This window comes from Solanum tuberosum, unplaced genomic scaffold, assembly GCF_000226075.1.
Source record: "Solanum tuberosum cultivar DM 1-3 516 R44 unplaced genomic scaffold, SolTub_3.0 scf00174, whole genome shotgun sequence".
Classification (NCBI taxonomy): domain Eukaryota; kingdom Viridiplantae; phylum Streptophyta; class Magnoliopsida; order Solanales; family Solanaceae; genus Solanum; species Solanum tuberosum.
The window spans coordinates 485,518-502,478 of record NW_006239103.1 but is presented as its reverse complement, the minus strand read 5'-3'; the positions used below and the strand labels follow the sequence as shown (position 1 = coordinate 502,478).

The 16,961-nt window shown below is 31.5% G+C and overlaps 1 protein-coding gene across 3 annotated transcripts in view; it reads left to right on the top strand.

The window, feature by feature from the left end:
* The first annotated feature begins 8,724 nt into the window (after positions 1-8,724).
* LOC102585843 (serine/threonine-protein kinase tricorner) overlaps positions 8,725-16,961 on the top strand; it is a 14,664-nt gene continuing 6,427 nt past the window's right edge. Inside the window, exons 1-9 of one of the 3 annotated variants that reach the window (XM_006354416.2) lie at positions 8,725-9,097; positions 9,193-9,282; positions 10,073-10,448; positions 13,082-13,256; positions 13,867-13,950; positions 14,038-14,279; positions 14,405-14,624; positions 15,606-15,685; positions 15,768-15,852. In XM_006354416.2, the coding sequence (XP_006354478.1) occupies positions 10,228-10,448; positions 13,082-13,256; positions 13,867-13,950; positions 14,038-14,279; positions 14,405-14,624; positions 15,606-15,685; positions 15,768-15,852 (1,107 nt within the window). In that variant the 5' untranslated portion in view covers positions 8,725-9,097; positions 9,193-9,282; positions 10,073-10,227. The remainder of the gene's footprint in view (positions 9,098-9,192; positions 9,283-10,072; positions 10,449-13,081; positions 13,257-13,866; positions 13,951-14,037; positions 14,280-14,404; positions 14,625-15,605; positions 15,686-15,767; positions 15,853-16,961) is intronic. The other 2 variants (XM_006354417.2, XM_006354415.2) reach the window with 2 other exon arrangements.

Here is a 16,961-nt window from a genome sequence, read left to right as displayed (position 1 = left end):
TGTCAATTTGCCTATCCATAATTGGGCACATTCATCATACAACATAATAATACTATAGTTTAATGTATATACATTATCCGTGTATTCACTTTTTATATTATTATTAGGTCACTCAAAAGATATCTATACGTAAATTTTCTTAAAATATGAAATTTATAATCTTAAAAACAAGACAAATTACATGTTATAACAGATAACAATATAAAAATTTCTTATTTTAACGATGTGTATAACTTAAAGTTGTAAAATATGTTAGTAGGAATTATATAAAGAGACCAAGAGAGGCACATGCAAATGCACCTTTTGCCATCATCTATCAAGTGAAGTCCCCCCTTAACATCACTAACATGGCTTTAAGACCTATGCTCCCCTTCAAATATTATTATTATTATTTAGTTGTATAGTTGCAATGTTTCTTTTTATTCTTTTTGTTATATAAACAAGTACATTTTTTTAAATTTTAAGTCATGTTGAAATGTCTCCCTAATTAGCAACAATATTTCTCTCTCCCTTCCCAACTTCCTCTCACTTTCCCTTTAATTGCCTCTTTAAATATGATAACATGCATGATAATTGTTAATTTGTTACTATAGGTAGCATTTTATAAGAAGGGAATGTTTTCTTTTCTTGATAAGACCCCTTAATCAGAAGTTTCGATTTTTGAGTTTTAGATATGAAAAAAAAATCGATAAAAAGCACTTTCGCTAAGAAATCCTATGCAACACAAATTCAAATTAGTCGGCTCCAATACAGATATCGAGTGAGAAACAAAAGAACAAAAACTTTAATAAGACTGTTTCAAGTCATCATACAATTACAACCCTATTTTTCAAAAACATGAGATTTGTTGAAAAAACAATTTATTGTTAAAAGGAAATTTAGGGATATGAGTACTTTTCCACAAGAAAATTCAATTGGTGGCAGTATTTATAGACTAATACTTAATCCAGAAGGGGAAAAAAAGGAAGAAAAATTCAGCCTTGTACAGCCAATGTTATTTGTAGTAATTTTTATTTTTTTTTCAACGTCACTCTATTTTTATTTCAATCGAAATACTTAAATCAGGATGGAAGTCAAATATTTTTAATGAGATGAACAAATCTTTAGAAAAAAATGTTCTTTTTTTTTTCATCGATGTTCGATATCCACATTCAAAGTTCACTATATCCACATTAGAGGTAGGCCATCCATAAAACATACACTTTAATCAAATATTAAACCAAACACACTAAACTACAAAGTGGTTTGATCCTAGTTAAAAAAGTTATCTACTAAACTTTGTTAATGAGAAATTAATAGGAGAATTCAAGTAAGATTCCTTAGACTCATAATGAAATTAGTAATCTTTAATGTTTGACTAATAATTAAAGATAAATTAGTTTAATTAATCCAGTGGGATATTTATCAAACAAAAAAAAAGGCCCTTTTCATTTGCCAGTAAGGAGATTTTGTCTACATAAATTGGATTAAAGATGGTCCCCCAATTGAAAATTTGTTACCCTTAATTTTGGGGCAATTTTTCCCACATATTTAAGTTTCCCCTATAATGTAGGGTCTACCATCACCTAATCTTATCCTCTCATTTTTTCTTCCTGATATTCAAATATAATATCAGAGTCCATAATGGAGCTTCGATTAAATTCTTAATGCATATTGCAGGATCTATATATTCAGGGGTGGCGCTATCAATGTGATTTTCTCCATACCCAAGACTTGAACAAAAGACCTCTGATTAAGGGTGGAACAATCTCACCATTGCACCGCAACCCGCAATCTTATCCTTTTGTAGGCAAACTTCTCTTTTCCTTTTCCTTTTATTTTTTATTTTTTGTATTAATAGCACTTTTAGTTCCTTAGATTTCGGTAAATTTTACTTTTAGTTCTCGTAGTATTTGACTAAATGCATTTAACTTTCAATTAATTAGAATGTATGTAGTTGATCGTTTTCCTTGTGAGTGTCCACAAATTAACAACATTTTGTTACTTGTTTCATAATTTTATTACTCAATTGTTATTTCATATTGGGGAATAATATAATTTTAGAAATAATCTAAATATAACATATAATTTTAATTTTTCAAATGAAGGTACTAAAAGCATACATTTTAATTGATTGAAGAAAATAATTGTGTTTAGTTATATATCACAAAGATCAAAAAGCATAATTTATCAATAATCAAAGGAACCAAAAATGCAACTATCATTTTAAAAAAAAATAATTCAAGTGAAACTTATTTATCAACGTGGATTGTGACGGAATGAATGAGATCCTTTCACCTCAAAGTTGAGACTTTTGATATGGAAAAGTTCCATTAAAAGCGTTATCTCTAAAATTTGGTCATGCAATGAGCCTACAAATCCAAATTACTTAAATTTTAATGTGAATATGAAACGTACGAAAAAAATATATATATAAAACTTATTCAAATTTAAAGATCTCATTAGGTACCTTTAGGGATATAATGTAAAACTTTTGTAAAATTATAGAAAACTTAGGTCCTAAGCTAAAGTTCATTGTGGACCACTGTCCACTGTAATAATGTGATTTATTTTTTCAAAGTTTGCTTAAGCATAAGCTATCTTTGTATAACTTTTCTCCATCTGTAATTTATTGGGTTAAAACTCAACAATTTTTAAAAAAATGATGTTTTCTCTAGATGAATTTTGACATTTTGTTGGATTATACAAAAAATATTAACTTATATCCAGTTATTTTTTCCACAAGAAAGTCAAAAAAATATATTTTTGATTATCCTAAAATATATTTAAGATGCGAGTTAAATTTGTGATAAGCTAGAAATCCTGCATTTAAATTGTTTAAGTAAGTATTTTGTTTCCAAATCTATATAGAACATATTTGTTTGAATTTACCACATTCAATTCCACTTTTACCAAAATCTAGTGATGGGGTAAAAAAGAAGATGAAATGGTTTGTATTATTCATTGGACTACAGTACATTATTTTAATTTCTAGTCATGAAAAAAAAACATTATTTTAGTTGGCCCATCTCCCCCTCACATGCTTTCAATTCTATCCTCTTTCCATGAGTACTGTCTTCCTAGTTTCAACTAATTAGTGAGTATTAATACAAACAATAATTCAATATAATCTTACGAGTAAGATCTGAGAAAAGTAGAGTGTGTTGACCTTATTACTATTTTATAAAAGTAGAGAAATCTAGTTTCTGAAAGATCCTCAGCCTAAATAATACATATCAATTCATATCAGAAACGACAAATATTCGGAGAATTATATAGGGACAATATTGTATTAATTTGTGCAAGAAATTAGTGTTGTTTCATGACCACATACTTTAAGCAAAAACTTTAGAAAATAAGAATACTTTTTTTTTTCAAAAATATAAAAAGAAGAAGTTAAGTTCACGCTGCATGAGATTTGATTTTCCTTGGATTTGTTTTAATATGTTTGGCACTTGCAGGAAGTAATAATTATTAGAAAACTATTACGGTAGGTAACGATATTTTTGTTTAAATTAAGAGGTTTTGAATTTGTGTTTCGGAGAAAAAATTGTGTAAATATAAATTTATCTAACTCAAACGAACATCACATAAAAAAAAAAGAAGAGAAAATAAAAAGACGCAAGATCTTCTAAATTTCCTAAGCCAAACTCATATTTTTTTTTAAATTGTTTTTTAAAACTATAGTAGCATCTATGTCCACTTTAACTTTTGAAAAATGGAATAAAGAAATACTAGAAGAGCTCACTTTATTTTTCAATCCTTCAGAACTTTTACAAATGATATTTTGTAATGAAGGTATCGTTTGGTTCGAGGATAAAATTATCTTAAAATTATAATTCTTGAATTAGTTTAGCTACTATTTAAGTGGGATAAAATAAATTAAGTTTGAAGTGTAAATTTATAATAGAATTAGTTGTACATCTAACTAAATAAAACATAATTTTAGTTTCAAACTTAATTTTAAAATATCTCACTTTATCGATTTATTCCATGAACCAAATGACCTCCTGTAGCTCTTCAACTACGTATATATCTATCTAACTATAGTTTTTGGATATTTGTCTACCAATTTATGTCAAAGTTAGTTGACGCATGTAGGTTATTTAAGGATGAATTTGATTTTTTTTTAAAAGTGACAAATATTTTTATCAGTAACGAAATCAAAAAATTTATTAAAAAGGTTCAACATTTGAAGAAGTGAACATACTAACTACTCGTACATAAAAAATAATTTTAATCATATATAAATAGTATAATTTTTTATTTTAAAAAATCCAATAAAACCCCTTACTACAAAGTGTGTGTTTCTACTTCTGATCATATGGCAAATAAATAACAAAAACATTGAAACAAAGATTTATCAAAAGGACCCAAAAATAGGAAACAGCTACCAATCATGTTATAATGCCTCCACGTGTCCATCATGCCCTATGTTTCTGCCGCACATCAAGGCTATCTTAAGTTTTTGTCTCCCTATCTTCTTACTAGTACATTTTATTTTTTATTTTTTTTTTATTTTTACCCTTTTCTAAAAAAAATCCATTTTTATTGTACAACAAATAATATAAACATACACGATATAATTGTTTGCAACAAATTTTAAAGTGACATAAAATAAATTAAAATCACAAATAAAATAAGAAGAAACATAACTTTATTGATAAAAATTGCGGGTACAGTTCTATTCCTCCCTTGATTCTCCTCTCCTAAGATTTATCCATATTTCTCAAATTAGAATGATTTAGATTTGACCTCTATATGAATATTTCATGACTTTTGTGAAATATATCGAGATCTTGATCTTTAAAAATACCCAAGAATTTATAGGATATTTTGAGATGTCTTTTAAGGAAATTTTGTACCCTTTATATAGGCGTGAACTAGAGTTTAGAATTGAGTAGCCTCTAAGAATTTTAATTGAAACTAAACACACCTTCTAGAGTCTCAATTCAAATCGAACACGTGTTGTAGAGTTCCACAAAATTTCAATGTCTACAATAATTTCACAAAATATGATATAAAAAGGTAATTATCTTAGTATGTTTATAGTTTTTAATAATTATTATTATCAAGAGAAAATGAGAAAAGAATAATTTATTTTTATTTTAAAAAATAAATAAATAATTTAAGATAATTACTTTAAAAATCAAAATAAATATAATTTGAGATAGAGTGGGTAGTAGTAGTATTAATATTAAAAATATGTACCAACATGAGATATGGATTCACATTCCATAATTTTTATCTTGACCAGCTACCAACTCCATTTTATACAATATAGTCGATCGATTTAATCGCTATTTTGTAGAATGTACTTTTTATTTTTGGTAATATTTTCTTATCATAAAACTGACTTCAGACTTTCAATTCATTTATATTTGTACACTAATATGATGTATGATATTATTGTCAATATTTCTATTACCTTAGATAATAGATCTATAATAATACTTAAAACTTTCATTTTTTTATGACATGGGTATCAAGCTTCACTTCTACCTCAACCTCATGCATTACATCAATGAATTGACACTTTAAGTATTTCGTCTCAGTCTTGCTCAACCTAAATCCCTTAAATTACAAAGTTTGTCTCCAAACCTCCATCTTAGCGTTAACTCCACCACGAATCTCCATCTCCTCAATCAAAATCATGTTATTTACAAATAACAAGCACCATGATACCTTATCTTAAAATTTTCACGTCAATTCATCCATCACCAAAACAAATAAAAACAGGCTAAGAGCTAAATCCTTGATACAATCCCACCACAACAAATTTAAAAATACTCCGAGTCATTTCCCTCCAACCTCTAAGTATCTTTATTCAACCTTCCTAGAAATCACTTTATGATGCGCGAAGCTAAATTTAATCGGAAGCCGAACAACAACAACAACAAAAGGTAATTAATTATGTAATTACTAAAGCAATTATTTTTTCAACTGTTTTTTTTTTTCTCAAATAAATAATAAAATGAGTCGCCAGTTAGGGACCTAAATGGTCCAGCTCAGAGAACCGCGTTTTTTCCATTACTATCATTTTCAACATATTAATGCCTTTATCTTTAATTTATCGTTTCATTTTATCGCGATAAAATGATACGAAGCCGTTAAAGTCAATATTTCGGCTTAATGGCTCTAGTCAACTTTTTGACTTTGATTATAGTAGGATGTTTATTTTGTTCTGGCATTTTTTTAATTATTTATTTTTTAACAAAAAAAAAAGTAAGAACTTTTTATTTCATAAAAATTCAAAAAGTTATTCAACCAAGAATACAAAATTTTCTTTTTAAAAGTTGAAAATATATTTCCTAATTGTATTTTATTTATAATTTTCAACGAAAAGTTTTCAATATTCTTCTATGAAAGTAAATGTAAAAATGGAAATAAAACATAATAACTAATAAGGTTGAAATATTTAGGAGAATGTAGATGTACTTGAAAGTATGTAGTATGTGTTATTTTGTTTATTTACTTTTATTCAAAAGGACAAATTAATGATAATATTTCTAGGTTGGAAATATTTTTTTAAAGAACTTTTAAATGAAATATAATTAAAAAAAATTTAGAACATAGGATAATAATATTTACATAAATTTTAATTATTGCAAAGAGGGCATTGATATATAGTGTAATTCTTATTAATATGAAATTGAAGTGTAATTTGCAATATATTTATAGTTGACATTAGAGTCAATAATGTCATAATTAATCAAATGAAAGAATTACATCACGAGTTTCTAATTATTATTAGAACAAATAAGATGGAAGGACTTGTATTAACGAGATGACCTTTAATATATAGTAGTTAAATTTATGATACCGGTCTATTCAAAATATTCATTTATTAAATAATAAAGTTGTTGTATATTGATAATTACAAAATTAATATGAACCTTGATTATAATTGAAAATGATATGACTTTGTTTCTTCAATAGTTTTAATTATTGAAAAATGTATAGCTTGTTAGTTATTTCAATATTTCATTAAAATAATTGATATATTTCATTCAAGAAATCACTCACATAAAATTATAGATGAAAAATTATAATTTATTTATGTAAATAAAAGAAACAAAAATTACCCTCAAAGGGTTGAATGCAATTTTTTTTCTTATTTAAATGACACACATTTTGACAATAAGGATAACTAATGATTTTTGCTTTAAATCTGATCAGTAAATTCGTAAGATCAAATGCTTAGAGTTAGAGATGTTAAAAAAATCTCTCAGTTTACACTTAAGTAAAAAATTACCTGTTAAATTTAAGTAATATTATTTAATTAACATAAACTTAAAATATTATTATTTTTGTAATTGGCAGAAAAAAATAATACTGTTTTGGATATCTGGACTTCAGTCCAACTCGTCAATTTTTTCACGATATATTAAACATCCGCTATTTTTAATAAAAGTCACTATACACTATATACGAAGTAAAGAAAAAAAAGGCCTTTGTTTTGAAAAAAGAAGAAGAAGAAAAGAACAAGTCTTGTTTTTTCATAAATGTGACGATAATTAGAGGGCATTTGACGTTGAAGTTGGAGTTGTGTATAATCATAATTTTTATGAGGAGTAATAAATTTTTTAATACATTTTAAAAAATTTCTATTTTTTAAAAATTAGTAAAATCGTTCAATTTGAGTAATATAATTAAAATTGTTCTAAAAAGTAATATTTCAAAATATTTTTTAATAAATAGTCGTATAATATTATAGATTAGATCTATATATGAGAAACTACATACTATTACAAAAAAAAATTACTTTTTTTTTTTTGAAATTGGAGTTATTTTCGTAAATAATATTCGATAGTTTGAATGAACTTTTGCTAAAAAAACATAAAATATAATTTAATAAGGTTATTTTTATATATATAAAAAAAAAAACTAAGGTACAATTTGTGTGAAAATGAAAAATATAGTGTAGTGAAACAAGTTTTTAGGTGTTCACCAAATTTCAAATACAACTTCAAGTAATATTTGAAAAAAATATAGTAAAATATGTGGGCATAGAATGACGATATTCGAGATATGGTGCATGGGAATGATCTTTGTGCTGGACAAGATTAAAAAAGTTAGGTTGAGATAATCTGGACATGTGAAGAGAAGAAGCGCACACGCCCAATTAAGGAGGTGAAAGAGGTTGGTTATATTATGTAGAGTTAGATCGATAAAGTATTAAGGTGAGGTGATTAAACAAGACATGACTCAACTTCAGGTTATCGAGAACCTAACCTTAGATAAAAGGATGTGAAGGACGTGTACTAGGATAGAAAGTTAGTATGCAATGAAGTGTTGTCTTGTTTTATGAGGTTTTAGGTGTTTGTCGTCATACTAGCTTTAGTATTATAGTCGATTATTTAGTGTTTTTTTTTATTGTCACACTATTTTGCTATTATTGTTCTTTTCTGGCAGGATTTGCACTCCTTTTGCCATGTTTTATTCCTCGCTATTTTCCTACTCCTTTGTACTTGAATTTGCTACACTTGAGCCAATGATATTTTAGAAACGATCTTTCTATTTCTACGAGGTAGTAATAAAATCTGTGTACACTCTACAGTCTACTCCCCCCATATCTCATTTATGAAATTTCACTTCACTGAATATATTGTTATTATTATCATTTAAATTTTTATCATGAAATTCTAATTTCAAAATAAAGTAAATGATCTATCTCTATTTAACTTTTTTTTTCCCTTTAAATTAAAAGATTTTTATTTTTATTTTCCAATCTCTTTTTTTTCCACCCTTGTTTACTCTCCAATCTTCAATCAATTAGAAAAGGGGACAAAGTTCTTTCCTTTCTCTCTCTCACACATTGTTGTGTGTTTCCATGGTGAAATGATGCCACCAAAGCACAAAGTGGTCATCCCCACTCCCACACAACTCTTCTTCTTCAACTAACACAACATCTTTCTCACTTTTTTGTTTTCCATCTTTTCATCTTTAGGGTTTTCCTTTTTTTTTTTCAACCATTCACAGTTCAACTGTGTTATACCAACAACCCACCTTATCTGATTTCACTTGGTAAACCAAATATTCATCTTTTTTCCTTTTTGGGTTTTGTTGATTTGGTACAGAGCAAGCAGAATTAGGCATTCTTGAATCATTTTTTGAGGTAAAGTTTGAGTCTTTATTGTTATTGTTTTTACTTTTTTCTATTCACAATTCAACTGTATTATTCCCAACAACCCCACTATCTGATTTCACTAGGTAAACAAAATATTCATCTTTTTTCCTTTCTGGGGTTTGTTGATTTGGTACTGAGCAAGAAGAATTAAGCATTCTTGAAGCATTTTTGAGGTAATGTTTGAGTCTTTATTGTTAAATAGTCAAGTTTAGTTTTTGGGATCGGCTGATTTTAGGAATTGATATTTGCTGACTTTTAAAAAAAAGAAAGAAAATGGTCTTCTTTTGGTATAAGCTTGAACTACTTTGCTCTTCTTTAGAGCATTTTGTATTATGGGTTGTTAAATTATCAGTTTTTGTGGTCTTAATGAAGCAATTGCTCATTGAGGGTTTAAAATTAGAAATGGATATGTTTCTTATGGATGTCAAATTGATATTACATATAGACATTTGGTTTGAAACCAATGGGGTCCTTTTTTTGTTGTAGATATTTCTGTCATCTGATTTAGTTAATGGATTCTCTTTGTTTCATGATATATAGAGGATCTCCTTATTAAAAAAAAGGAAAAGAAAAGGATATATAGAGGGATCTGTCTTTTGTGCTATTTACTTCCCATGTTGATATTTGATGGACTAGCAATTTTGGAGTTCTATATTTCTACTGTGTTGTAACTTGCATCCACTTTTTACATTTTTTTCTTTGTTCATGGAATGAGTGTTATTGTCCCCTTCTTTTGTTAATTGTTTTTTGGATGGCAGTGCTGGTGGACAATGTATGAGATTTACTCTAACTGTGAGTATCATGTAAAGTGTATTATCTTACTAGCCTTAATTAAAAAAATCAAGCGGAATGAGAATGCAAAAGGTTTTGACAGAGTTTTAGTTGCCTGTAATGGTTAGTTTCTCTGTGCAAATATGAAGCTTCTTCTCGATTGAATGTTTTTTTTTTTCATTTTTCCATCAGGCAGAGCATTCAATTGGTTCCTTATGGTGCTTTGAAGCTCGCTTTATAATTGATTACTGGAATACTTGTTGTCGAAGGAAGACAAAATTGCTCTTGCAGAGTTCTATCTCTTGTGATTATTGCTCCTATCTTTAGTAAGTTGACTAAGGTGGAGGATGGAGTCTGCCAAACGATGGTTCAGTAAGCTTGGCAAGAAAGATAAGCCTAAGCCTCCCAAGAAGCAGGAAACTACTAGTAATGAGAAAGAAGGGTCAAAATTGTCATCTCATGAGGAAGCACCTTCAACTGCCACTAAACAGAAAGTTGCAGCTGCCAAGCAGTACATAGAAAAACACTACAAGGAACAAATGAAGAGCTTGCAGGAGCGTAGAGAGCGGTATGTTAGTCTTTCTTCTTCTGATAAATGACGGTGAATTAGTATTGGTCATTCATAGATTCGTGTCCTTGCAATCAAAAGTTCATATGATCAATGCACTACTTGTGTTTACTGCTGGATGGTTGAATAAAGATGAAAAATAAACTCAACTCTCCATGACATTCTATTGATGCTGCAGTTGCCACTTGCCAGTATGCAATGATTAGAATATTAGTGACATCAGATTTCCCATCCTGCTACTATGAACAAATATTGGATAGCTGATGACATCTATGTAATAATTATTTTCTTGTTCCTTCTCGTGATCATCCGCAAATCTGTTATCCCATTCCAAAAGGTTTTAAAGTAGTTTTTTGTTGATTATGTAGTTATTAATAACTTTTCTGATAAAATAAAACCATAACTTCAAAGTGGGATAATTGAAATGCTGTCAATACATAGTGGGAATTCTGAACTCTTCTCCTATACAAGTCATATAGCCTCATCCTGACACCTAGAGTTGGTTCATAACTTGTTTACTAGCTGTTCACAGTGAAGTGCTCCAGATAGCTGGAAATGATCTTTGTGTTCTTTTTTTCTTTTTGCTGGTGCACGGTTTGAAATTCGGTGGATAATTGGCACCCCTCTGCTCTTCTCCACTTAAATACGAGTCTTTTTGATTCGAACTTGTGATGTGCGCCCTAACCACACATCACACGTTGCGCTCTTACCACTAGCCCAAAGCTTTTGAGGGAAGAAATGAGTCTTGTCGTCTTAAAACATGAATTATTGTAGTAAGTGCTTTTTTATGGGAATATGTATGTCATGTTATACATTTGCTTTAGGTCTTATGCTTTCTAGGAGTTCTTTTAGCCCTATTAGAAACCTTTATGCTAATAGAAAATATAAAAAATTTCTTGTACATTTTCCCCCCAAGGATTTTGCTCATCTGGCAAAGGTTGAGTGACTTGTGTTTTAGGTCACAAGTTCAAGCCCTGTGCCACGCGAATTAAGTTCAGTATATAAGTGGAAAAGAGTAGAGGGATGGTCCCATCATCCCTGAGTTAGGAGACTTGAGATTGGCCCAAAGAGTTGGCTCCAAATGAATTTCCCAGTCATTAGAAAAAGAATTTTTAGTACTTTTTATTTTTATTTTGTATAATGTTGGCAGTTGGCCTGAGATGAATGTAAATGGAAAAAAGGTGGTCAGCAAAAATTCATGTAGACGATCCTAACTTGTTTTAGGACTGAGGGGTAGTTGTTGTTATAGTAGTGGTGGTGGTATTTGTTGATTGCCTTTAGCTAAGTTTTAGGTCTAGCTAGCTATGGGAGATGGAAAAATGGGATCTCGAGTAGACAAACCATTCACAGTTGCATTTCTTTGTACTGCGTAATTAGATTGTTCTGCTTCTTGTTGGTTGTCCTTGATTACTATGGATTTGACCTCTGGTATGTATTTTCATTGATGTATGTAATTTGTGAAAGCAGAGCCCCTGAACTGCAAATATAAAACTTCTGATGTTTGTGCTGATGGTCTTTAGGAAGAGTTTAGCCCTAATTATGGGCAAACAAGACAGAATCTAGAGTTGACAACTTTAGGACTTTTTGAACACAAAAGCAACTCCATCCATAATTTTAGGATGAATTGTCTTGGTCTTCTATATTTTTGGTGTAATCAGAATTTACTGGGGGATTTGATAGATTTTGTAGGCAAAATGTAATGATACAGACGACTAGTTTTAGACAGCTTCACCATAGCTCTTTTTATGAGCTTGTAATTACCCCTCCAGCACTCTCCAGGTGCTGCTTTTGATATGAATACGAGATGTTACCTTTATTAAAAAAAGACAGAAACTAGAGTTGACAATTTCAGCTGCATATTTGTTGTCCCTGATTATCTACAGTTGTAACATCTCATCTGTAATGCAGATATCTATGTATGATATGCATGTGTAGTAATATATGGAGTCATCATTCATCAATTAATTGTTATCCTGATTTTACCGAATTAAAGTTTGCGTTCAACCTTGTTGCTTCCGTGTTCATATGATCTCTTTTATTAAGTTGTCCTAGTGCTTCTGAAAACCTTTTGGTAGTTGGTGAACTGCTGATCTACATATCATGCCTTTATCTCCCTACTTCATAGACTCAACATTTGCATTTGATGTTTACTTAATCTCTTTTATTGAGTCGATCAATTTTTTCAAGAACCTTTTGATTGTTGGTGCATCTGCTGTTCTACATACCCTCCATTTACATTCACTCATTTATAGTCTGGCCAACCAACATTTGCTCTGCATGACTCATTGCTTGCAACTGTAGAGATTGTAAGCACGTTTTGCGTGACTTGTCTTGAGAGTTGATTATTGAATTTCTTCAGAAGTTCAGATAAATACTCTTCTGTCATCCTTCATTCTTTTAAAAAATACTTATGTTGGAAGTTTTTTGAAGTTTTCTGTGGCCATCAACGATAATCTTGAGTTTATGGTGATCCTCCTTCATATGATATGCGTCATTTACTAGTTAAGGATTATGCTCTCTGTGCTCACCCCATTATTGTATCTTTTTTCATGTTCATTGTGCTTTAAATGAATTGCGCATACAAAAATCAATTCCTCTTGAAGAATAATCTTTGTTTGTTTGCTTTGTTGCAGACGCAATATGCTTGAAAAAAAATTAGCTGATGCTGAGGTTTCTGAGGAAGAGCAGAGCAATTTACTGAAGTACCTTGAGAAAAAGGAGACAGAATTTATGCGCATTCAAAGGCATAAAATGGGTGCTGATGATTTTGAGCCTTTGACAATGATTGGAAAGGGTGCATTTGGAGAGGTCTCTTTCTACATCTCTTACCACATGCACACATCCTTTGTCCCTTTGTATAACTGACCAGCATAATGGTCAAAGACAACTGTTATCAGCTTGTACCTTTTTCCCTCGGGGTTCGAGCATCTTTGTGAGAAATAAATTTTAATATAGATTGAGGTAAGGGCACTCAAGGGTGTGGCCTAGTGGTCAATAAAGTGGGTTGGGAACCATGAGGTTAGGTTCTAATCCGGAGGCAAAAACACACTGTGATTTCTTTCCATATCTTTGCTGGTGGGAGGTAGCAGGTACCCTGTGGAATTAGTCGAGGTGCAGGCAAACTGATCTGAGTGTCATGGTTGAAACATTTTCATGGTTGTTTTCTACAGCATACATACAGACTCAGATAGTTGAAAATTGGAACTCTTGTCTAGTGATTTCTCTTTGCTGGGGCAAACCAATTTCTTCATGGTGGCAAGCTTTGAGCTTTAATTAAGAAATGATAGAAATCAATCAGTTTTACTCATAGACCACCCCCCTCCCTTCTCTCTTTTCATCATTCACCTGAATCAGAGATATAGATAGTTTTGGAGATTATATTCTTTTTGACCTTGTAACTTATTTTGTCTTTCTTCAGGTTAGAATATGCAGGGAGAAGGCAACTAGTCATGTCTATGCCATGAAAAAGCTAAAGAAGTCAGAAATGCTTCGTAGAGGCCAGGTAAAAAAACACAGGTTTGTTGATAGTAGTTAACAGGTGAATATTTATGTTGTGTTTTAATTTCTGCTTATCAACTGTGTTTGTTAGGTTGAACATGTTAAAGCCGAAAGGAATCTGCTTGCTGAAGTGGAGAGCAATTGCATTGTTAAGCTATATTGCTCTTTCCAAGATGAGGAGTATCTTTACCTTATAATGGAATATCTTCCTGGTGGAGATATGATGACTTTGCTGATGCGTAAGGATACTTTAACAGAAGATGAGGCCAGGTTTTATGTGGGGGAGACCGTCCTTGCTATAGAATCTATCCATAAACACAATTATATTCACAGGTGGATATGAAATTTTGTTTCTGTGTTACGTGATTGCAGTGGCCTATCAAAGTGTTCTTTTTTGTTCCTTTTCTCCATTGTTTTCTTCTCCAGGAGGAATAATCTCTTCTATCCAAAATCTGCAGAGATATCAAGCCTGATAACTTACTACTTGATAAACATGGACACATGAAGTTATCAGATTTTGGATTGTGTAAACCGCTGGACTGCAGTAATCTTCAGGAAAAGGATTTCACAGCGGCAAATAAGTTAAGTGGCGCTCTTCTAAGCGACGGACGCCCAGCCCCTCCAAGGCGCACTCAACAGGAGCAACTGTTGCATTGGCAGAAGAATAGGAGGATGCTTGTGAGTTCCTTATTACAACCATGATAAATGAACCTTTCATTTTCAAATTCTTAAGCACAACCGTACTGCGTTCCCTCTGATTCCCTATAAAGTAAAAATATTAGAGTAGGAGAGAGAACTTAAGCACAAGTTATAGGAAAAGCTCCTTCCTTAAGATATACCATATGGTACAAAATAATCTGCATGAGAGCCATCTGGATGTGTGTGTGTGTGTGTTTCCTTGGGTAGTTCTTTTAGTTTTCCATGGATAGCAGTAGCTGGGGCAAAACCTTCTTTCTTGGCTCCACAAATGAGAGAGAAAGTCAGTTAGAGAGATTGAACCTGCAATACCACTTCGGTGTTGGAGTAGAGATTATGTTCAACAGCTGAATTTGCCAAGAGGTTTAGGATTGATGAATTGACTAAGAGTGTGATATACCCCTTTAGGTCGTGGAGGATGTTGCACACCTCTTTGTTGTAAACTGGTGCATGATTGACTCTTAAAGTTATTACTGAGGACAAAAAAACTTGCAGTAAAAGTGAACTATCATTCTCTCTCCTCGTCACCTCCTTTCTCTGATCAACTTCCCTCTCTCTCTCTCTTTCTTCTTAGTTCTCTATCATCACTTCTCTTGGTTGGAGCTCTTGCCCATATATCTGTCACTTGGTTTCATGATTTGTCAACAGAGTTTACTTTTCAATACCTTGTTTGATCACAGGAGTGCGATATCCTATATTGCTACGCACGCCCTCTAGTTACTATTTTCAGATCTCTCTTCTGATCCCTAGTTCTTTTCTCAAGTAACTACCTTTAACTGGACCTTAGCAGCTGGACTGGAAGTATTTGGTTGAATTCCTTTTTGATGTATTTCTTGTACAATTTTGTAAGAGTTCTTCCCGTATCCCTGCTTCTGTTTAGGAGGGGACAGCGCCAAATGGTTATTTTATGTAGCTCCTTGTATTCATTACATGGTATCATTTTAACACAAGGAAGTACTGCAGGCTTATTCCACTGTTGGGACACCTGATTACATTGCTCCAGAGGTTTTATTGAAGAAAGGATATGGATGTGAATGTGATTGGTCAGTATCTTTGTATTTTGTTCTCTTTTTCAAGTCAAAGCTTATATGGTTTTATTACATTTTCTGTGTATTCCTCTCGCAGGTGGTCACTTGGTGCGATCATGTATGAAATGCTCGTGGGATACCCACCATTCTATTCTGATGAACCTATGTCCACCTGTAGAAAGGTAAGAACTGGAATTTGCTCCTTGGGTTATGCATGGTTGAACGTCTTTTTAGTGTTTGGAATCCACTGGTTGTCATCTGTGCCCATTCATACCTCTGGTCTTGTTACTCGTGCCGTAGCTATTTTTTGTTTGACTTCAACTTTTGGGTTATGTTGGAGACTTCAGATTTTCTGATGTTTCAGTTAGTGTTCTGATTTGTGGTACAAAACGGCTGACCTGCTTCTAATTATTAGAACTGACGAAGATATTACTAATAGAAATTCAATAGTCTGCCAATAAACTTGAACTTTTTACCTAGATAACACTCAAAGACTGCTCTATTGGTCATGTCTAAGTTGATAAAAGACCTGGAAATGTAATTGTTTGTCTGAGCACAGTGAGAGGTTTGGTATGTGAAAGAAACACTTGTCGGCTATTTGCTTAGAATCATTATAATTCATTCAGTGTCTCACTTATATGGAAAGGACCAGGATGAAGTAATACAGTTTAACATTATCATTATGCATTTGAATCATGCCTCTCTAAGTTTTATGGTGCAGAATCTCATGCTCTGTTTTGTTCATCCAGAGTTTGGGGGACACCAAATATCCTTGGGCAGAAGCCTATATTCGAGGAATTTATTTGGATTCTAGAGACTGGATGAAATGTAGCTTTGTTGTTTCCACTATATTTAGTGGTCTATATGTGTATTTCAATATTTACCAACTTAATATGTCAGCAGTTCACATAAGTCAACCTGGAATGAAAGCATTCTTATGACATCTTTCTAGGCAACAACAACAACAACAACAACATACCCAGTGAAATCCCACTAGGTGGGGTCTGGGGAGGGTAAAGTGTACGCAGACCTTACCACTACCTCGTGGAGGTAGAGAGGCTGTTTCCGGAAGACCCTCAGCTCAAGTGCAACAAAGCCAAGTAAAGGAAGAGAACTATATAAAGCATAACATCCAATAAGAAAAATAGTGCATAATCAACAAAGGGGGCAATACATCAAGAAAATAATGTGAGAAGTGAAACGCAGTAAACAACATAAGGCTATAGGAATCACAGACAAGAACTACAAGTGTAAGGCTAAGACTACTACAAACGCTAACAACCCATACCCT